Here is a 22337-nt window from a genome sequence, read left to right as displayed (position 1 = left end):
TGATCCCCAGTGACCCCCGTTGGGCAGAGCCCTGGTGATCTGTGTTCCTGGTTATCCCCGTTGGGTGATGGGGAAGGGGTTTGAGAGATTTCTGTCTCTTTTCCTTCTATTGCTACGATTTGGTTGGTAATAAATTCCCTTGCTGGGCCCAGGCTATGTCTGTGACATCCGTTTTGCTGTTTGGTGTGTTTGCTCGTCCTGTCTTAATCTGCTCCTGGAGCTACTGGTTAAACTTTCTCTTCCCTTGCAGCTCGAGGGGTAGGGTCAGAGTGGTTCTGGTGGGTGCCTGGCATCAGGCCAGTGTCACCTTGTCTTGGTTTGAAAGACAGGTATTTTCTAAGGAAAGGGAAGAACCCCTTTCCTGAGATGCAGAGTGCAACCCCTCCCTTCTAATTATTTTAGTTTCAAATCAGAGCCTGTCAGGCAGAAGATATGGGGATAGGAATAGCAGTTCTTTACTGAGATCTAACAAGGCAAAATAGCTGAAACAACAACAGCTATAAAAACTGACAACAGAACAGAACAGTATAGCTCAGTTCCAGTCCCTTTGGCCAAAGCCCTCTCTCCCTGTGCTCAGTTACCGGTGCTGGGGGCAGGGCAGGTCCCGCGCAGTTGAAGAGGGGCTGGAGTGATGGCGGCAGCAGCCCAGGGGTGAGAGGGATGGGGGAGTGACTCCCCCCTCACGGTGTCGGTCGTGGTGCTCAGCAGAGTGTCCGGAGGTAGCAGGGTGAGATGGGAGAGCAGCAGAGCGATGTCCAAAGGCAGGGAGCGTGGATCTCAGCGCTGGGATGGCAGGGGAGATGCCAGAGCGGAGCACGGGGCATCCTCCTCTCACTCCACGGGCGAAGTGAGAGAGCAGAGTCCCCCCCCAGACCCCTCTCCCACCTTTTCTTTTTCCGGTCTCCCCCCATCCCCCCACCCCCCTGCAAGAGAAAACTATTGCTACTAAGGTGTAGCCACAAATACTTAACATAACAATGGGAAAAATTCCTCAGAGAGAAACGGGAACAATTCAACACCAAACAGGAGGAAAGAGTGGTCTGAAGATCTTATTCTGAATTTGATTTTCTTTCTTTTTATTTATGTAGTTAATAAAGATTTTTATACCCTTTTAAGTTTTAGGCCTGACTTGTTCTTTTGCTCCTGGTTCTGTCTCACAACAGAAAATGAGTATATTTAAATTGGCAACTCAAGACTATAACATTATTTGGTGCGTTGGCCAGAAAATTCAAAAATTCAAATTAAACCAAGACATTAGATTATCCTATCTGGATGAAGATAACCAGAACTCCAGGGAAGGAATTTATTGATGGGGAGTAGGACAGGATGGCTACAAAAAAAGTTGATTTGCAGGTTGGGGTTGATGATTTTGAATAATGAAGGTCTATAAATGTGCAACACGTTGATGCATTTAAGGAAGTGTTTTCTGAGTGTGTGCCCTTGGCTGAATGCCCAGCACCCAGACACATTAACCCTTTGCTTTACTGTCTTAGTCTCTTATCTGTTTACTTTTTATTAAACCTTTTAAAATTTACCAGGAAAGTGAACCTCGTTTTTCACATCACTATGGGCAGGGAGCTGCTGCTCCTGAAGCTCACCTTTCCTCGTTCCTTCCAGGAGGAAAGCTGGGTGTGGGAGCGCTGCATGTGCTCCTTCAGAGGCTGCTGAGGGCAGGGCTGGGGAAGGGGAAGAAGTGGATGAAGAACTGCGTGCAGTGTCCTGGCCCTGCTCATCCTCCCCATGAATGACGAGGCCCCCAGGGTGGGCCAGGCACTGCTGCCAAGGCTGAGCACTGACACGGAGAGGGGTGGCTGACCCCCCCTGGGGCTCCAGGCTTTGGGCAGCATTCCCCAAGCACAGCCCAGGGAAGGGTCCCTGCAGAGCCAAGTTGGCATTGCCAGCACCTGCCCTGCCCACTCCAGCAGGGCTCAGCACCAGGCCAGGACACCGAGGTGTGGACAGGTGTGTCCCCAAAGGTGTTGGAGAGCAGGCATTTGGGCCTCAATCCCTGTACCTGGGGGCCATTCCCGGATGTTTTGGCAGCTCCCTAAAGGCAGAGTCACCCCAGGTCAACTTTCCCAGGCCCTGGAGCCATCTCCCAGTTCCTGCTGTTCCACAGGCCTCCAGGAATGCCGTCCTTGCTATCGCAGAGCTCCTCAAGTGGAAGGAGCTGAAGCACGTGGTGAAGACAGGGCAGAGCTGGAGGATGGCTGACTGCTTGGTGAGGATGTGCCCCAGGGACTGTGCTGGGCCGTGGGCTCTGCAGCTGGGCCTGGGGAAGAGACCCCACAGCCTGGAGCTGCATCCTTGTTCCTGGCTCAAGAACAGAGCCCCAGGGGCTCTCCTCCAGTCCCATCTCCCCTTCCTGCACCCAGTGGGAGGGAGGAGGGCTCTTGGTAATGGGGCTGCTGCCAGGAGGGGCTGCTCCAGCCACCTGGAAGATGTGTGACAATGCCACATCTTTATGGTCCCTCCAGATGGAAAAGGACAGCAGCAGGGCTGAGCAGCACCTTCATCAGAGCCTGCAGTACCTGAGGGACCCTCAGCAATGTGTGCAAGACTGGACCATCAGGTTCATGAGCCCCAGCCCGGGGTCCCTCTTTGGGCAGCCCCTGTCCCCCCCAGCCCCTGCCCAGTGCCACATCCAGGCTGCTGGTGGTCCCTGGTTGTTTGGGATCATGCTGGGGAACAGCAGGGGCTGACAGAGCTCTGTGCCCAGGGACCATCGTGTGACATCCCCAGGACCAGAGCGAGGAGCTGCCTGCTCTGGATTTCAGTGGGGAGTGGGGGGTGAGGGCTGGGAGAGTGGGGGGTCTCTACAAACACGGGAACTCATCTCGGCTCTGTTTTGGTCACAGAACTTCAGGCCTTGCAGAAAGATGGGTGTGAACTCACGCGTTGTCCGGCAGCTCAGAGCAGCTCGATCCTGAGGAGCCGAAGGAGCAGCGGACACCGGGACAGTCCCTGCGAGCTCTGTGGTGCTGGCACTGCTGAGCTGGGGGCCTGTTGTGCCCAGAGTGGGACATTCAGGCTCGACTGATCAGGGACACCCTCCTGCTGATTCACAAGGTGCAGAAAGGACTCCTTGACTTCCCAGGGTTCTTCTCAGAGAAGGCTCTGGGTGTGGCTGGATCCAACCCCAGCCCCAGACTGGGGCAGCACTTTAAGTCTGAAGGGTCACACAGGCGTCCTTGAGCCTGGAGATCACTTTGTCCTAAGGATTATGGCTGGCAAGCCAACTATAGCTTTGTAAATAAAGTTAGGTTTTTAAGTTTTAAGTAATTGCTTTTCAAATTTCTTTTAAGACATCCCAAAGGTACCTGCAGGCAGGTGGGCACACAGGTGTGATGGGGTGGGTGGGATCAGGCCAGGAATTAGACCCTGATTTTGTGATTTACAGCAGGACTTCTCCTCTGATCCTAATTCCCAGTGTTACGGTGCTGCCAGGTGTGCTGCTGGTGAGTCTTGGACCCTCACACTGAGATCTGATACCCCGAAACTCGGGTTTGGGTCCCTCAGATGGGGGGTTCAGGTCCTGGACTCCTAAACTGGGGTCAGGGGCCCTCAAACTGTAATCTGGGTTCTTTAAACTGGGTCTGGGAGTCTTAAACTGAGATCTGGTTCCCCCAAACTGGGATCTGCAGCCCTCCAGCGTGATCTGGGATCCTCACACTGAGGTCTCAGCTCTCCACCCTGGGACCTGGGCCTCTCAAACTGGGGTCTGGAATCCTCAAACTGGGTCTGGACCCTCCCCCCGCCTGCAGTTTGGACCCCTGAAAAAACTGGGGAGACAAGTGGGGGAGGTGAGGTAGGGGTTTATTTGGGGGTACAAAGATTAAAGGGGGATGGGGAGACCTCAGGGTGGAATTTTGGGTCTACCTTAGAGGGGGGAGGTGAGTGGGAGTAGCCCAGGATGGAGATTTGGGATCCTCAGGGTGGGCTTTGTGGGGTCTCAGGGGGGATTTGGGGGTCCCAGGGTGGGTTCTGGAGGGTCTCAGGGTGGAACTTTGGGGTCCCAGAGATGATTTAGGCAGTTCCAAGATAGATTTTGTGGGTCCCAGCGCCAGATTTCACAGACCCCTTAGTGGAAGGCCTTTGGGGTTTGAGGATTCCCAGGGTGGATTTTGGAGTTTCAGCCTCCCCAGGATGGATTTGGGCATCTCAGGTTGAGTTTTGGGGTTCCAGAGTAGGTTTTTAGGTTCCTAGGATGGATTTTTGGGGCCCTAGGCTGGGTTTTCAGGGTCAGGGGGATGGATTTTAGGGTTCCAGCACCCGCAGCGCAAAGTCCAGGGCGGGGGCACTGTGGGTCAGACACCCCATGGACACCACGTCGTTGTGGGGCCCCAAAAACTGGGGGAGGGTCTCCAAAACGATGCCCCCGCTGGCCTCCACCGTCACTCCGGGATGTGCAGCCTTGACCTGCGCCGCAGCCGAGTGCAGCTCCTGGGGGGACACCCTGTTAGCAGGGAGCACCCCCTCCCCAAAATTTGGGGGTACACTGGACATATGGATGTATACTGGATGCTACATAGTGCAGAATCCCCCCCCAAATTGGCCCAAATCTGCCCAATGTGGGACCTCCCCCACAGGAAACCCCCAATTCAGGGATTGTTCTACCCACTGAGCTCCAAAATTGGGGTGTCCACCTCCAACCCCTCCAAATCAAGGGTTATCCTGATTAAACCCAATAAAAACTCAATAAAAATAGATTCCCACCCAACATCTGCCCAACTGGGGGTACCACCCACCACTGACCTCCAGAACAACCCCAAATTTGGGCTCTCCAATCCAAATAGCTGTCCCCCCACCCAGAACCACCCAAAATTGTGGCCTCCTATTCAACACCTCCAATCCAGGCATTTGCCCACCCCTGACCCCCAAATTACAGTCCCCCCACCTAAACTCCCCAAGTTAAGGGTCCCTTCACCCAAAACCTCACAAACTGGGATTATCCAATCCTCTGACTCCCCCGAAATTGGGATTATCCCTCGTATCTTTGGGGTGGCCCACATTTACAGCAGATTCCCATTTTACTGGTGTAGCCTCACCCCGGGATGTCCCCTGTGTCCCATTTTTGGGGTTTATCCCCATTTTTAGAATTTAACCCCCCCATTTTTGGGGTCCAGCCCACACTTGGGGTCCCACCACTATTGGCCCCCCTCCGGTTTTGGGGCTCACCTGGGGGCTCAGGTTGTCCAGCAGGACGATGTCAGCCCCAGCCCCAGCAGCCGCCAGCGCCTCGTCCGCACTCGAGCACTCGACCCCCAACCGGCGGGTGAAGCCCCCGGCCCGGCGCACCCCCAAAATCATCTGGGGAAGAGGGGGGTCAGGGAGAACCCCAGAGTGACGCCCCAGTATGGGGCAGGGTAAAATGGGGGCTCCCCCACAGTCATTCACTTAAAATTGGGGTTCCCCCCACTGCCTTCCCCACATTGATCCCCAAAAATTGCGGTCTTATCTCCCACAGTTTCCCAATTCAGGAGTGTCTACTCCCCAAAGGTGGGGTTCTCTCAACTACAAACACCAAAATTTAGAGTTATCCAACACATGATGTCCCGCCAGTTCAGCAGTGACCCCCCCAGTTTCCTTCCAAAGTTGGGAACCCTGCACCCATCCCCCCCAATTCATAGGTCCTCCCACATCAGTCCAGCTTGTTCCCTACTGACCCGGAGCTTTTCCAAAGCGTTTCCTCTGCAGGTGACCTCGAGGACAGACTGCAGGACACGGTGTCCTGTAGCCTTCCCAAGGCTTCTCTGTTGCCTACAAGGCACAACTGCAGCACTTGCTCATCTGGAGCTTTTCCGAGACATCTCTCCTGCAAGCAGTCCCAACTCCAAACAGTGACATGGAGCAGACACCACCCAGAGTGCCCAAGCTGGCCTGGGTGAAGGAGGAGGAGGAGGCTGCAGCTCCCTCAGCACAGCAGCCTGAAGAGCTGGAGCAGATCCAGCTGCTGCAGGAGGGTGAGTAGCAGAGCTGGGCCACAGGGCTGGTGCCTGCAGCCAGCTTAGCCCCATCCCATCCCATCCCATCCCATCCCATCCCATCCCATCCCATCCCATCCCATCCCATCCCATCCCATCCAACATGCCCATGGATAGGACAGAAGAGGGGCTGGGCCTGAACCCCCAGGCAGCCACACCCCATCCCTGGAGCATCCCAGGGCAGTCCCTGCCTGGGAATGCAGGGCTGGGCTGTGTTCTCCAGCCTCTCTCTCTTTTGGCATCCTGTCTGGTGTGCATGTCTTCCTGAGGAGGTACAAGCCTTCTGGGTGCTGCTGTTCCTGTGCACACTCTGGTCATTTTTCTCTGGTGTCCAGAGCCACGTTGACAGCAGCAGCTCCACAGGCCAGCTCCAGGAGACATCGTTCTTGCCATGGTGGCAGCAGCTCTGTGGGTCCCGAGCTCAGTGTCAGGGGAGTCTTGGCCACACAGCACAGTGGCCTGGACAGCTCTGGGGACCCGGGCTGATCACCAGCGCTGCCACTTCCCACTGCTCCTCGCCTGCAGCAGCCAGTGGCCGTGCTCCAGCAGGGCCTCCTTGTCCCTCCTTGTCCCTGGCCAAAGCAGCTTGGGCACCTCGGGGCTGTCCCCACCGTCCTGCTGAGGCCAGGCCTCGAGGGCTTCTGCCACGGGCACCAGAGACGCGTCGGGGAAGCGCCAGAGCAGCCGGCTGGCAGGAAGAAGGTGGCTGTCTGGGGGCTGCTTATGGCCTCTGCCACCCAGTTCCTCAGGGCTTCCCACCAACCCATCCACACAAGTCCTCCTGGCCCATCACAGCCTCCCGCCACCCAGCGCCACACGCATCCCCCTCACGCCTTCCCACTGCCTTCTCCGGGCAGGCCTTGGCAGCACCGCAGCCCTTCATGGCCTCCCACTGTCCCGTGCCCTCCACGCCTCCCCCAGGCCTGCCTGGCTGCTGAAGGAGCTCCAGAGGAGCCGCATCAAGAGGCACCTCAGAGCCCTCAGCAATCCAGCCAGCAACACACGGGCAGGACACAGATGGCGCTTCCAGGCTGGCAGAGGGGTGCTGGCCATCTCCAGGGACCGGTCTCTCAGGGATCCCCGCCGCAGCTCCGGCCTCTGCCCGCCCGCTCTGTCAGAAGCCTTAAGGCTTCCACAGAACCACCAAAGGCCAAGGGCCTTTTGGCCACTTTCCCTTCCACACCGCACGCTTGGCCAACTTGGCGAGCACAAGCACCCTTTTTGCCCTCTTCCCCATTGGCCTGAAGACTCTGGGCACCAAAAGAAAGCTCCTGGACCTCTGTGTATGACAACGGGAATTTACTAATCCTACAGTGGGGTGAAACAAAGTGCTTGCAGAGCAGAGGTGTTCCCTGCAGGCTCAGGTGGCCCCAGCAGACGCAGCCTCCCAGATCAGTTCTCCACAGTGCTCACACAGGACAACCAGCCCCTGCGACACAGGGAAGGCCGTGACTTCCAGAGGCGGCGGAATCCATCTCGCATCTGCTGGAGTCGGGAGGAGGGAATGCTCTGTACAACTGTGTTGATGTACAGAGTCTGAAGAGCCAGGCATGAGATGGCAGGGCTGGTGTCATCTGTCATGTCCTGAAGGGCTGGAAGAGAGAGGAACAGAGCCACAGTCAGAGCCTGCATCTGCAGGGACCTGGGGAGACCCTCCTGCCCCATCCCTCCCACACGGCAGCTCTTGCCATGGCCTGGAGGAAGCAGGAGACAGCGAGGATCAGCTGGAAGGCGCTGGCCACGAATGTCCCTCCCGCAGGCCCCTGGAAGGTCTCTGTGCTCTGCCCACGCCGCCCCTCGTGCGCGCAGGGAGCAGAGCCCTCCCAGCCGGGGCAGGGAACGCAGCTGCCAGCGCCAGCCCCCGCTGACAGCCCGCTGGCCTCACTCACCCCTGCACATGAGCTGCAACTCTCGCTGCTGCTCTCTCAGGAACCGCCCGGCCATCCCTGCCAACACAGAGCCTGTCACGGCCCCAGCCGCACAGCTGCCCCGCAGCGGCGCTGCCAGCCCTGCGGCCACAGCAGCGCCTTCCCTTGCAGGGCTCAGGCCCGGCCCTCGCCGCATCCTGACGCCCAAGGACACGGCTGCGAGAGGGCGGCAGCGGCGCCGAGGGCAGGCGGGGCTCCAGAGCCCCGGCCCGGATGGCGCTGCCGGGGCAGCAGGCGGGGCTGGGGCCGAGCTGCGGCGGGGCGGGGAGGGAGCCGGGCTTGTGGCTCACCAAGAAACCTGAGGGCCGCCTCTCGCAGGGGCTCCTGTGGGCTCCGCAGGTACGGCAGCGCCTGGCGCAGCAGCTCGGCCGCTCGGCTCCTGTCCTGTGCCAGCTGGAGAGAGCGGCAGGGCACGGAGGGAAGGGTTGGCGCGGGCTCTGTCCCTTGGCCCCGGCCTGCCCTGCCCGCACAGCCCTGAGCGGGGCAGAGGGCCCGGCAAGGCGCGGGCTTGATGGAGCTCGGGGCTCCATCAGCTCCGGCCCTGGGGCCAGAGGAGCCTGGAGAAGAGCCCGCGTGGGCAGCCCAGGGAAGGAGCAGCGTTCTTACCAAGCACTCGCCAAACCTCCACATCTGATCCGCCATCAGCAGCTGCTCAAGATCTCTCCTCTTCAGGAAGCTTAGTGCAGAAAGCAGCGTTTCACAAGAGGCCTGCAGAGCAGCAGAGACCCAGAGATGGCACCGCAGCCCAGGGCACAGGAGCTGCCTCCCTGTGCCAAGGCCAGGAGGAGGCTGGAGCCCATGAGGTGCCCGGGTGCAGGGAGACAGCTGAGCCCCCTGCCAGGAGGACAGCAGCGCCCAGGAGTCCTCACCTCTGCCACACGCATGTTCTCATCGTGGCAGTTGAAGAAGAGTGGCAGCAGGCTCTTGCTCACAAGCATCTTGAGGGGCTTTTTACCCTTGGCCGCTACCAACCTCATCACCTCTTGGAAGAGGCGAATGGAGAGCAGCTGCACATGGCGGTTGTCCTGTTGGAAAGGAAGCAAAAGCCCTCCACATCAGCTGCTCCAGACCCCTCTGTGCACAGGCCCAAAAATCCACGGGGCCCCACACTTGGGGGCAGCACCCAGTGGCCGTGGCTGGGGGCACAGAGCCTTACGTTGTCCAGCAGTGGCCAGAGCGCGCCAGCCAGCCGCAGGGCGATGGGGCTGGGTATTGCGAGGTGTCTGTGCGAGAGCAGAAAGCTGAGCACCGCGACGGTCATCTCAACGATGTCTTCATCTGCATCCCACAACAGGTCCACAAGGCTTTCTGTCAGGCTGTACATTCTAATGTTCTGCATGGAAGACAAGGCAGGGCAAGCCCACGCTGCTGCTGCTGCTGCCGTGGAGCCCAGGGGCCGAAGGCCTGTCCTGAAGCACTCGGGCAGCTGAACAGCAACGCAGGAGAGCTGGGAGCAGCTGCCACAGCTCCCAAAGCCCAGCCAAGCCCAAGGGGCTGCTTTCCCCAGCCCCACGCTGCCAGCACAGCTTCAGCCGCTGCTGTCTTCTCACCATCGAGGGGTCCTTGCTGAGCTGCACGAGGCCTCTGAGCACCAGGCGACGCATGTCCCTGGACGTGCTCTGCAGGCGCCTTGCCATGATCTCCAGGAGGCTGTCACCCCATTCTTTGATGTCCAGGAGGTCCAGGACCTGAAAGGCACAAAGCAGTGACCGGGGTGCCCAGCTGGCAGGAGCTCAGAACTGCACAGGGCTGAGCCAAGGCAGCAGCACAGGGCACGGGCACCGTCCCAGGCAGATGCGGCTGTGAGAGGGCAGAGAGGTGGGAGGCAGCTCAGCTGTGCTGCCCATGGGACTCACCTCCACAAGGAACGCCATGGCGGGCAGCTGCCAGTCTGAAATGTCTTGGCTGAGGAGCTCCAAATGGCAGGAGATGAAGCTGCAACACCAGATCATGGAGACACAGCGCATCTCCCTGGTGGGGGGGAAAAGGCATTATTGCCCCTGAGCCGGGAGGGCAAAGCTCTCCCAGGAGTGACCCACAGAGCTCTGGTCTTTTCCCAAGCACCCCGTGGGCGCTTTGGGAGGCGGCTGTTCCCGGGCACCCTCCTGTGCCAGCCTTTTCCAGTCTGCTCGTCCGTCTCTTTGTGACAAAGCCCTCTCACCCATGCCCATGGGAACTGTGTGGGGCACCCTGGGCACAAGTGCCGGGGGCAGCAGGGAGAAGGGGGTCTCACCTGGCCAGGAGTCCCACTGCATAGTGGTGGGTGTCAGTACAGAGCAGCGTGTCCCAGCCAGCCTTGCCTTCCATGGCTACCACAACACGCTCACAGTGCACTCGGCAGAGCAGGACCTTCAGGGTCTGCACTGCAAACCTGTGTGCAGAGCAAAGCCCAGGTGATGCTGGCAGCCCTGGCTCCTGCCTTGGAAGGGATGGGGAGACTGGGAGGACTGGGATGGAGCACCTCTGGGGGTTGGTGGCAAGGCCCAGTTGCTCCTGGCACCCCTTCCAGAAGGTATCAACCTCCTCTGGCGTATCCAGTGCGCTGATGTAAACTTGGAAGAGCAGACACAGAAAGAGACGGGGAAAATACTCCAACACTATAGGTGGGCACCAGGTCAGGTTGAAGACCCTCCACAGTGTCACAGTTGCCTGCCAAAAATGAACCACCCAGAGACAACACTCAGTGCCAAGAAATCCGTGTGGCAGGGCCCGAGCATGCCAGGGAGAGGCCGGGGAGACACCTCGGGGGCACCCAGCCTGGTGCCCCTGAACCTTGCCCCTAAGGCAGGTTTCAGCGCAGTGCCTGAGGCAGAGAGATGCAGCTGGGGGGAGGACAGAGAGCTAGCTGCTGGAGAGGTGGCCTAGGGGCAAGCCAAGGTCAGTTGCAGGAACTCACAGCCAGGGCAAAGACTCCTGTGCTGTCCCCATCGGAGGTGTACACACTGTCCACTGGCCAGGCGTTCAGCACATTGAGGAGTATCTGCAGTGCCGGCTCCGCAGTCCCAGTGGAGGACATGATCACTCCCCACATGGCCGTAGCAGCTCTGTGGGGTCAGAGCTCTGTGTCAGGGGGGTCTGGGCCACAGCACTGTGGCCTGGGCTGCTGCAGGGGCCCGCGCTGGCCGTCAGCCCTGCCTCTGCCCACCGGCCCTCGCTGGCAGCACCCAGCCAGCCCATGGGGGTGCAGGCATCTTGAGGGGCAGGGAGGGAGCGTGGCAGCACGCTCAGGGGCTGACATGGCAGCACTGGCAAAGGGAGGAGCCTGAGGCTCCTGGAACTGTCCCCCTGTCTGGCAGTCACCAGGGACAGGCTCTACAGGGTAACGGGCTGGGGAACCCTAAACCCTCAAGGCAGGTGGGGCTGCCGTACCTGTCACCCGATGGGGCCCAGCGCAAGAGAGTCATCAGCACATCGCAGGGGTATTCTCTGGTCAGCTCCAGAAGGGCCTTGTCCAGCCTGTGCCCAGCAGACTCGTTGGCCGTGAGCCACTTGTGGATGTACCTCACCATGGCTGGCACCTGCAGAAGGCCCGGGGAGACTTGGACACCTGCCCCAGCAGCAGGTTCCCCAGCTTCCCCTGAGAAGTGCTGCCCTTCCCACCCTATTGGTCTGGGCCTCCAAGACTGAAGGAACCCAGCAGAGCTGGCTTGAGGCGCCACACAATTCCTGGCCACAGGCTGCTTACTTGCTTTGGATTGGAGACCCCCTTCTCCACAAGCAAATCCAGCATGGCAGCCCCGGTCTCAGCATTGAAGAGGGGAAAGTTTGCCAAGAGCCCAGTGCCCACACCGGTGGTCTCTTCCCGCCAAATGCACATGATGAATTCATAGATCATCTGCAGGAGAAGGGCAGGAAGAGAGGGAGAATCCATGGAGTGCTCCAAGCACGGTGCTGGGCTGAGCAGTGACAGCAGGCCCAGCCCAGGTGGGGATGGCTGCAGTACCTGCGCTGTTCTGCGGAAGCGGCCACGGGCAGGGTCCTGCTCTTGTGTCAGGTCCATGGCGGCACCTGGCAAAGAGCGAGCGCAGCCAGGGCTGAGGGGCTGTGGGAGAGGCCGGAGAACACAGGCCAGCCCTGCATTCCCAGGCAGGGACAGCCCTGGGATGCTCCAGGGATGGGGTGTGGCTGCCGGGGCGTTCAGCCCCAGCTCCAATTCTGTCCTATCCATGGGCATGTTGGATGGGATGGGATGGGATGGGATGGGATGGGATGGGATGGGATGGGATGGGATGGGATGGGATGGGGCTAAGCTGGCTGCAGGCACCAGCTCTGTGGCCAAGCTCTGCTACTCACCCTCCTGCAGCAGCTGGATCTGCTCCAGCTCTTCAGGCTGCTGTGCTGAGGGAGCTGCAGCCTCCTCCTCCTCCTTCACCCAGGCCAGCTTGGGCACTCTGGGTGGTGTCTGCTCCATGTCACTGTTTGGAGTTGGGACTGCTTGCAGGAGAGATGTCTCGGAAAAGCTCCAGATGGGCAAGTGCTGCAGTTGTGCCTTGTAGGCAGCTGCAACAGAGAAGCCTTGGGAAGGCTACAGGACACCGTGTCCTGCAGTCTGTCCTCGAGGTCACCTGCAGAGGAAACGCTTTGGAAAAGCTCTGGGTCAGTAGGGAACAAGCTGGCTGTGTGGGGGCTCCTCACAGCACCGCTCTCTCCGTCCTGTCCCGACGAGTGCACCGAGCACTGTGGTGTGGCCGTGTCACCGCCAGCACCTATGTCACGACGTGTCACAAAGGGTCACCCTTGTACGCTCTGTCCCTTTCCTATTGCACGGTGACCACGGTGCACTGTGTCACAAAGAGCCCTAGGACACACCTCCACGTGCCCTGGGGACACCCACACCCCCCAAAGTGGCCCAGCTTGCAAGGAAGACGTTCCCCCAAGGTTCGAGGACAGCCCAACCGGAATTTTAGGAATGGCTCAAACAACAAGCAGATGCTCCTCTGCTCTGCCTGCTCAGGGCAGCAGAAGGAGCCCCCACGGTTGCCGATGCAGCTGCAGCAGGAAGGGCATCGGGGCCTTCCACAGCAGCTGCCAGGGCCTCTTTGGGACAAGACCCGGTGCTGGGTGGCCGTCACACACACAAGAGTGTGACACAGACACGGGACGTATGGCCCAGGGCACGAATGCTGCTCTGAGTCCTGGGAGCAGTGAAATCAGCAGGTGTGGCAGAGTCCCTGCCAAAGGAGACCTGCCGCCCCCAAGGCCTGCCAATGCTGGTGCCTGCTCCTGCCACAGAGACCTGTGTCCCCTGGGGACTTCTCTGCCAGAGGACAGCCAAAGCCCCCGTGCATTGGTGTGTGTGCTCCTTTCTGCAGGCGGCTGTTGGCAGGAGCACCTGGTGGCAACACTTGGTCTCTGTCAGAAGCTGTTACTCCTTCCTGGAATGATTTTTGCTTGGAAGTGATTATCTGCAGTGTCCACGCATCTCCCCAGCCCATCACTGCCTCACACACGAGGTGACCACCAAGCCACTCTCCGGCCATCTGACCCGCAGCTGAGCCCTTCCCAGAGTGCCCGCACCCGCAGGGAGCGCAGGGCTGGATTTGGCCGCCAGAGAGTTGGTGACCCTCGTGAGATCCTCGGTGCATTTAGTTCCTACAGGAGTGTGGGGACCACTGGGAAATGATCTGCATGCCTTGTTAATTGGATGTTCTTCCACCGCTAGCCTGGGGCAGGATCTCTCCCGGTCCTCCTCTCAACTCCCGGGCCTCTCCTCAGCCAATCAGAGAAGGCACCAAAATAATTGAGCCAATCAGAGCGCGCGGCGCTGATGACTCCTCAGGCAGTCCCAGAGCGCCCAGAGCTCCTCACCTGGACTCCACCCGCGCCCCGCCCCCAGCGCCCCCCGCCAGGAGAATTTGGGGAGGGGGGTATCGCGTTTAATCTTCTTTTATGTTTTTCTAGAGTCAGGATTAAAAGCTCGAGAGATGGAATTTCGTGTTTGGACTCAGATATTTATTAATTCTTATCAATATTACAGTGAGTTCTACAGCACTTCTAGCTAACAGGCTAAAAATGGACACGTATCTCTCTCTCTCTCTACAAGGCCTTTTAAGGGCCAATTTGTCCAATTAAGAACAGACAGCTAAATTCTTTTTACTTTTAACCCAACAACCAATCACCTGTGACTTGCACTGTGGAATTTTCTATCCAAATGCAAAAGTACCACCTAGACCCGTGAAGAAGGTGAAAAAGAAAGAAAATTGTACCCTAAAACCTCCATCTTGCTTTATATATATTAATATATTCTAAAACCCCAAATTTTAAGTTTTCCACCATGGGACATTACAAACTTCTATTCAAACTACACACCAGTGATCCCAGTTCTATCATACAATTCTGGAAAGCTTCTTCATGGCCTATGCTAAAAAGCAGTGTTTTCCTGGGGGTCAGTGCCTGTCAGCACAGAAAGCCCAAACCCCTCAGTTTCCAGAGTTCCAACAGGGGGGAGGTGTCAGACCCTGCCCGGCGCTGGCCATGGGGCGTGTGGCGGGGACCCGGAGCTCTTGGCTACTGTGGGCTGCTGGGGGTCTGCTGGGGGGACACCGCCGGACCTGTGTCCTGCACACACAGCGCTGTTCCAGGAGATGGTTTAGTCCGAGTGTCACTTCATTCACGGCACCGACCGGCTGAGGTTCGTGGAGAGGAACATCTCCAACCGGGAGCAGTTCCTGCACTTGGGCAGCGATGTGGGGCTGCACGTGGGGACACCTCCTTTGGGGACAAGGCTGCCAGGCACTGGAACAGCGACCCGCAATGGATGGAGTACAGACGGGCTGCGGTGGACAGGCACTGCCGGCACAACTACGAGTTGTCCAGCCCGTTCCTCGTGGAGCGCAGAGGTGAGCGTGGGGCAGAGCGTGTCCCCTCGGGCCCTGCCCTGGGAATGACCCTGGAGCCCCTCAAAACCTCCCTGGGAATCACCCGAGACACGTCAGCCCTTCTTGTGCCCATCCCCGGGGCCTCCTGCCCCTCACCCCAAGTGACTCCGGTGGCTCTCCCAGTCCATCCCAGTCTCTTCCAGTGTCCTCACGGTCCCTCCCAGTGTCACCAGAGTCCCTCCCAATTCCTCTCAGTCCACAGCCATTCCATTCGCATTCCACTCCCAGACCTCCACCCTCTCTACCAGTGAATTCCCAATCCCTCCCAGTCTGTTCCAAGTCCTTTTCAGTCCAATCTCGAACCTCCACTCTTTCTCCCGTTCCCCAATCCACTCCACTCTCTCCCAGTGTTCCCCCACTTTCTCCACTTTCATCCCCAGTCCCTCTCACTTCCACAACAGCCCTCTTCCATTTCTCCTAGTCCCCACCCCAGCTGATCCCAGTGTGTCCCCGCTCTCTCCCAGCGCCCCCCAGTGTCCCCATCTCACTGTGGCCCTCGAGCTCCCAGCCCAGCCCCAGCTGCCTGCTCTGCTCCGTGATGGATTTCTGCCTTGCCGAGATCCAGCTGAGATGGTTCCAGGGCCAGCAGGAGCTCTCGGGGCATGTGGTGGCCACCAATCTGGTCCCCAGTGGGGACTGGATTTCTACCAGCTCTTGGTGCTTCTGGAAACCCCCCCGGCACGGGGTCAGCTCCAGCTACCAGGTGGAGCACGTCAGCCTGGAGTGTCGGCCCGGACCTCACAGTGTGAGGGGGGTGGGGGAGGCAGTGGGGGACCTGGGAGAGGGATTGGCGTGTGCTGGGAGTAACTGGGGGAGAGTTTGAGATAGCCTGGATTAAAATAGGAGAAGGGATCGGGGGCCTAGAATGGCTGAGAAGGAGTTTAAAGGATGCTGGGGAGGGTGGGATGCGGTTCTAGGGGTCCTGGTGAGCACTGGGAGGGAGTCTGGGGTGCTGGGTATAACTGGGAAGGATTTGAGTGAGCCTGGAGGAGTTGGAAAAAGATCAGGGATTGGAAAGCAGGGGTTGGAATGAGGTTGGTTGTGCTGCAAAGAGACTGGGAGGATCTTCGTGAGTTCTAGTGTGGCTGGGAAGGGATTGGGAGATGGTGTGGGGGTCCTGGGGCAGTGGGGGGCAAATGGGAGGGAGTTATGGCATTTTGAAAGAGACAGGAGGGGCTTTGGTGGGTCCCAAGGAAGCCAGGAAGAGATTAGAAGAATTAGAAGTTTTAGGGAGCCCTAGGTGGGCTGGGGGAGATTTGGAGGATTCTTGGAGAGGCTTGAAATATCCGTGAGAGGTTTTGGGTGGGCCTGACCCCTGTGATCCCCCAGAGATGTCGCCAGACGCCGCTCACAGCAATGTGCTGACGGAGATTGGTGGCTCCGTGTTGGGCTTCGTCTTCCTGGCGCTGGGGCTCGGCTTCTACCTGTGCAAGAAGGTGAGGGGGGGACCCCGGGTTCATATTCCCCCGCCCCCAGGGTGTGTGTGCTCCTCCTGGGGACCTCCAGCCGGGTGTCACCCCCTTTTCTCTGCCCACAGAGTTCCTGAGCCGGCAGCGGCCGCAGCCCCTCCCCATGAACTTACGGAAGGCCAGGACCCCCTGCTCCATCCACACACTGATTTTGGGAGGGAAGTGTGTCTCCCCCAGCCCTGCTGGAACTCTGCCTAAGCCCAGCTGCTCCCAGTGTTCCCAGTAAAGCTTCCCAGTTACACCCAGTTCATTTAGTGGGGGGTACTAGGAAAGGACTTGGGGGGACCCCGCGGGGGGATCGTGACTGGGCGGGGAGGGCGGGGTCCAGGTGGGGAACACTGGGTGCTGCGGGTCTGCCCGGCAACCGGTGAGTCATCACAGCTGTTCTCTCTCATTGGCTGAATCTTCTCCACCGCATTCTCTGATTGGCTGAGGAGAGGCCCGGGAGTTGAGAGAAGGAACAGGAGAGATCTCGCCCCGAGCACCGGCACGGGAACAACAGAGCCAGCCTGGGCACAGCGAGGGAATTTATTACCAACCAAATCACAGCGGGACAAGGAAAAGGGAGAGAAATCTCTCCAGCACCTTCCTTCCGCCCATCAGGGATCACCAGGACCACGGATCACCAGGGCTCTGCCCAACGGGGGTCACTGGGGATCATCCAACACCGATCCTCCCATGGGGGATGGAGCTGGAGCAGAGCACGAAGCTCTTCCCACCCTCGGGGCACTCGCAAGGCTTCCCTTAGTGGTGACTCCGTTGGTGTCTGGTAAAGGCTGATCTGTCAGAAAAGCCCTTCCCACACTCAGGGCACTCGTGGGGCCTCTCCCCAGTGTGGATGCGCCGGTGGACAGTGAGGGTGGAGTTGCGGTTGAATCCCTTCCCACAGTCGGGGCAGCGGAAGGGCCTCTCCTCTGTGTGAATCCGCTCATGTCTGAGGCGATCGGAGCTGGTGTGAAATCTCTTCCCACACTGGGGACACTCGTAGGGCCTCTCCCCAGTGTGGATGCGCTGGTGGTATTTCAGGTCAGAGCTCCACCCAAAGCTCTTCCCACATTCCAAGCAGGTGTAGGGCCGTTCCCCAGTGTGGATCACCTGGTGATGCATCAGATAAGAAATAGTCCTGAAGCTCTTCCTGCATTTCCCACACTCATAGGGCTTTTCCCCAGTGTGGATCATCTGGTGTCGGATTAGCTCGGAGCTCCACTTGAAACCCTTCCCACATTCCAAGCACTTGTGGGGCTTCTCCCCTCCAGGAGGCTTCTCCACCAGCTCTGAGCTCTGCCTGGATCTCCGGCCGCCTTCCCGGCTCAGGGAGGGTCTTTCCTCCTCGCAGCTCCCTGGGCTCAGTTTGCAGCCCCTCCTCAAGAGAGATCTCCGGGGCTTTTCCTCCTCCTCCATCTGCCAACGCCTTGGGAATGAAAAATCCTGGTTTGGGGAAAAAACAAGAGGGGAGTGCCTTGAGCTGGCGGTTCCCCTTTGCCCAAGTTCATCCCAGAAAATTACTGGCCATATTGTGTCTGTAAGAACCTCTGAAACACCAAGATTCAGCCCCAAAATCCTCCAAACCTCAAGATACACATCAAAAACGCCCCACAAAGCAAGATTCAGCCAAAATCCCCTTGAAATACAAAGATTCAGTCCCCGCAAAAGAAATAAAGCACCAACTTTTACCCCAATAAAGCTTTCAAACACCAAGATTGACCCTTCAGAAAATCATAGATCCCCCTCTCTGGTCACCTGCTGCATTTGGAGGGGGGCAATGAACTTGGGGCTGCAGGGGTGAGGCTGTAGATAGAGGGAGGGATGGAAACTTGTGTTGCTTCTCTTTTCTGCTCCTCCTTCTCCTGTGTCCCTGCTTTTCCTCACATTTCTCTTCCTCCTACTATTCCTCCTTCTCATGCACAATCCCACCTGCTCCTCCCATATGCATCGTTTGACCATTTTGTTCTCCAACCTTGCTTCTCCTTCCCTTCTCCTGCTGCCCCCAGGCCCAGCACCCACTGCCGGCTCCCTCTTCCCCCCAAACCCACAGCATCCCAGCGCAGGGGCAGCGATGGAGCTGGGGCAGCTCGGGCTGGGGCAGCGCTGGGCTCTCGGCCGCTCCCGCCCGCACTCGCTCCCCACTGCAGCCGCTGCCGCCACCACAGCGCGGGGGGGCCCGGCCTTGGCGCTCCCCCCCTCCCACCTCCCCAAATTCCCATCCAGGGGGGCGCTGGGGCCAGGAGACAGACGAGTGACAGATCAGGGGGGCTGGGAAGAGTCGGCAGCCAGAGAGCAATGAAAATCTCAGCAGTGACTACAGTGGGATCTTCGGGGACTAAACATGGCAGGGCACCCATTGAAGATAGAAAGGGAAAGTCAGGAAGGGATCCCGGAAAAAGGGATGATGATCCCAAAATATCCCTGAATGATCCCTTGGAAGCATGTTGAGGAAGTTTGCCCATTCTCCCAGAGGTAATCAAGGACAGGGAGACACAGGGGAGCAATAAGGGAAGTCCAGAAGGGATTTAGACAACAGGGGATGGATGCTGTTAGTGTGATGAGAAGTGCAGGGAATATGGTTCAGGCAAGAAGCAGCAGCAGCAGGAATCTATGTGGGAAGACAAAGAATGATGGAAAAGAGGAGGAAGAGGAAAATACTGAGGATGGGGATGTTTTTCAGCAGGCTCTTCTCGTCAAAAGTTGCCAGCTGATGCAGATCCATTGTATCCCCGGTTGCCAGGACAGGCACACAAGGAGGTCAGGATTGCAGGGGGTTTCTCTGTGCTGGGCAGCGGCAGGAGCGGGCGCAGAGGGGCGGCACCGGGAGCACGGGCTGGGGGCCTGTGGGGAGCTGCGGGGCCGGGCCGGGGCTGTGGGGCAGCCGGGGCTCAGCGCCGGGCGCTGCCTGAGCCCAGCACCCCCCGGCAATTGCAGGCCCGGCAGTGGCCCCCGGCCCCCAGGAGGCTGCGGGACGCCCCGGCCGCTGCCCGGCCCCGTGGAGCTGCCGGCCCTGCCCGCCGGGGGGGCCGCGTTTGGACACTGCGGCAGGACAGGCACCGGCTCTGGGATACGGGCTGGCCACGGCAGCCACAGCACAAGGAGCAGCACGAAGGAACAGCTGGGAAATGGGCATTGGACGTGCAAACATCCGGATTAGCTTTTAAGCATTTTCCTTGAGTCAGTGCAGAAAGGAATGATTTAGCAGAAAGCTCAGCAGCTGTCAGAGGATGAGCACCCCCAGGCACTGAGGGGGCTGCAGGAGGGGCAGAAGAAGCCCCTGGAGCACTTGGTCACAAAGGCACAGCAGGGGAATGCAAGAAGGGATGAGGAAAAGGCCAAGGGGAAGGCAAAGGCCATGGCAGAATTCCTACAGCTCCTGTGCCCATGGGGTCACTGTTTTTCCAGGGAAAATGGAAAAGACATGGACGGTCCTTCTGCAGGGATGCACCACGGAAGCACCGGCCTTATTGGGGCAAGCCTTGCAGAAAATATCACAAGAATTTACCCCACCCCCAGGGACTGGGTTAATGCAGGATGTGGATGACTTTCTGCAATCAGGAGGACAAGAAGTGGTAGAAGAAGCCTGTGTCAAATGGCTGAATGTTCAGGCTAAAAACCATCTTTGATTATTTGAAAAGAAGTGCAAATGCTGGAGAAAAGGGTTAAATATTTGGGACATATTTTGACTGAAATTTTCTAGTGTATTGACCCACAGAAGTACCATACAATTTCAGAACTAACATTATCCAGCACTAAAATGGAGCTGGGATAATTCTGAGGATTAGCAGGCAATTGCAACACCTGCACTGAGGATTCTCTGTTCCAGCCCGAATATTGTACGACTTTTTAAACCCAGACAGCCTTAATATTATGGTATGGACATAAGAAAAAGAACAGAACTAGAGAAAATGAAAAAAACCAAAGTGATTGAACCCCTGCCATGGCTCTACCAGACTCAGAAAAGAAATTGGAATGGGATGTGGATGTTAAACAGGGCCATGCCAAAGGAATTTGGAATTCCCGGCTGCAGGAGCAGCATGGGAGGGCACCACTGACCCTGCACTGAAGGCAACGCAGCAGCAGCCAGGGCTCCACATCGGGCCAAGCCCCTGGGCCTGCCCACAGATCCTCTGCTGAAATCCTCTGCCTGGGCACCCTCCTTTGGCATCTCCACACACTGGGGCCAATCCTTGCTGCCACTGCTGGAGCTTCGCTGCTTTCTGTGCCTGCACTGCCACAGCTGCTGGGGAAGACAACGGCACAATTCCACTCTGCCCCTCAGTTACACTCACACACTGGGCTGCCGGGGATTCCATGGTCTGAAAATATACCAAGCTAAAATTATTAAAAATCTATTTCTCTACTCAGGCTTCATGTGCCTTTGCATTGGGGAAACGAATTTGAAAGAGATTTCTAAGGAATGTTCCTCCACTCAACAGAGATGAGTTTAACATCTCAATAGACTGGGAATAGCCCAAAAGATACTCACAAAGATAACGACCATTAAGGCCATCAGCAAACATCAAGGAACACCCACCCCAGACACTGCCCCTGGCATAGTTGGAGATGCCTGGTCTGCAAAAGGCTGAGAAGGAAATCCAGGAGTGCGGACCTAATTAATATAGAGGGGAAGAAATACGGGGCGATAGGAAATTAAATACTTAGAATTATATAAATTGGAAGCAATGAACATAAAACCAATGGATTTCTATAAGTTTTGGACTGTAAAAAGTTAAGGGAAAATCTAGTAAAACTCACATATCATGGAATTATTTTCTCTGCACACCCGGCCTATGTATGGCCGAAATTATTTCTGTTGCACATCCTGGCCAGAATCAAGTAATGCCTTGATTCTCTAACAGTAGAAATGGTGTTGAAGAGTTTTGGGTCCTCCCGCAGTTTTGGTGACAAGATTACACCATTAGAATGTTTTTTCTTAATAATCCTACTTTTATATTTTCCATTAAGATTGGGCCAAGGGTGTGAGAACCACATTTCAGTGTTAGGGGAATAAGCAGAAAAAATCTTTATTCCTTTGGGGATTTTTTGTGTATGTTTATGAGTGGCTGTTAGTGATGGCAAAATTTTGGTATGGAATTTGTAATGTTCACTGTTCACCTTTAGGCTGCATTTGGCAAAACCAAAAGCCCTGTATAATTTAATAGAATATTGTTTTAAAAAGAGAATAAAAAAGAAAAGCAGCGGGAGGGGGGAGGAGAGAGAGGAGGGAGAGAATATGTGAGTCACCTGATGGGCTTTCAAGAGGTGCTTGAATTGGGGAAAAGGGGGTTGGATCCCCAGAGGTAGCAGGAGGGACCTGGAGCTGTCCTCTTTGAAACTACACCCCAAAAATACTGAAAATCAGGGATTCCTCCCAGGAAAAAGCTGCCAGGAGCTGTCCAAAAGGAGTGAAAGCGGGGGTTGGGAACCCGAGATTGAGCAGGAGAGGCCTGGAACCCCCAAAAGCAAGCACGGGTTAGGGAGTTTGATGTTGGAATGATGATTGGGAATGGGCCAAAGAATGGGGGAAAAGAGGGAGCTGGGACGCCCAAAGATTGGGGGAGGGGGCTGGGAAACCCACATTGAGTCGTGAGGGGTCAGTAGATTTGGGGAATGATGAGAAAGGGGGGGAGAGGGGAGGGAAAGGTGGAGTTGGGATGGAAGAAAGGTGGTTCCCTGTCCCTTAGCACTCGGTCCCTGGAGCGATTATCTGCGGCTTGGATGGGGGGGCAGATCCGCACTGCCCATCCCAGTGTGTCCATCTCGCTGCTTCCCTCGAGCTCCCAGCCCGGCCCCGCCTGCCTGCTCTGCTCCCTGATGGATTTCTACCCTGCCCACATCCAGCTGAGCTGGTTCCAGGGCCAGCAGGAGCTCTCGGGACACGTGGTGGCCACCGACCTGGTCCCCAGTGGGGACTGGATTTCTACCAGCTCCTGGTGCTGCTGGAAACCCCCCCGGCACGGGGTCAGCTCCAGCTCCAGGTGGAGCACGTCAGCCTGGAGCACCCCCTGAGCCGGCACTGGGGCACGGCCCGGACCCCACAGCGCCGGGAGGGGCTGGCAGGACACGGAGGGGATTGGGGGTCCTGGGCTT

The 22337-nt window shown here is 57.6% G+C and overlaps 1 protein-coding gene across 1 annotated transcript in view; it reads right to left on the bottom strand.

Moving 5' to 3' along the window:
• LOC148217907 (uncharacterized) overlaps positions 1 to 22337 on the bottom strand; it is a 98256-nt gene that overhangs the window by 7164 nt on the left and 68755 nt on the right. The window contains 2 exon segments of the mRNA XM_088158325.1: positions 12685 to 12693; positions 17015 to 17504. Coding sequence (XP_088014451.1) covers positions 12685 to 12693; positions 17015 to 17504 — 499 coding nt within the window.

Source organism: Sturnus vulgaris, unplaced genomic scaffold (genome assembly GCF_052056855.1).
Source record: "Sturnus vulgaris isolate bStuVul1 unplaced genomic scaffold, bStuVul1.hap1 Scaffold_198, whole genome shotgun sequence".
Lineage (NCBI taxonomy): Eukaryota > Metazoa > Chordata > Aves > Passeriformes > Sturnidae > Sturnus > Sturnus vulgaris.
This window is presented reverse-complemented; position numbering and strand designations above follow the sequence as displayed.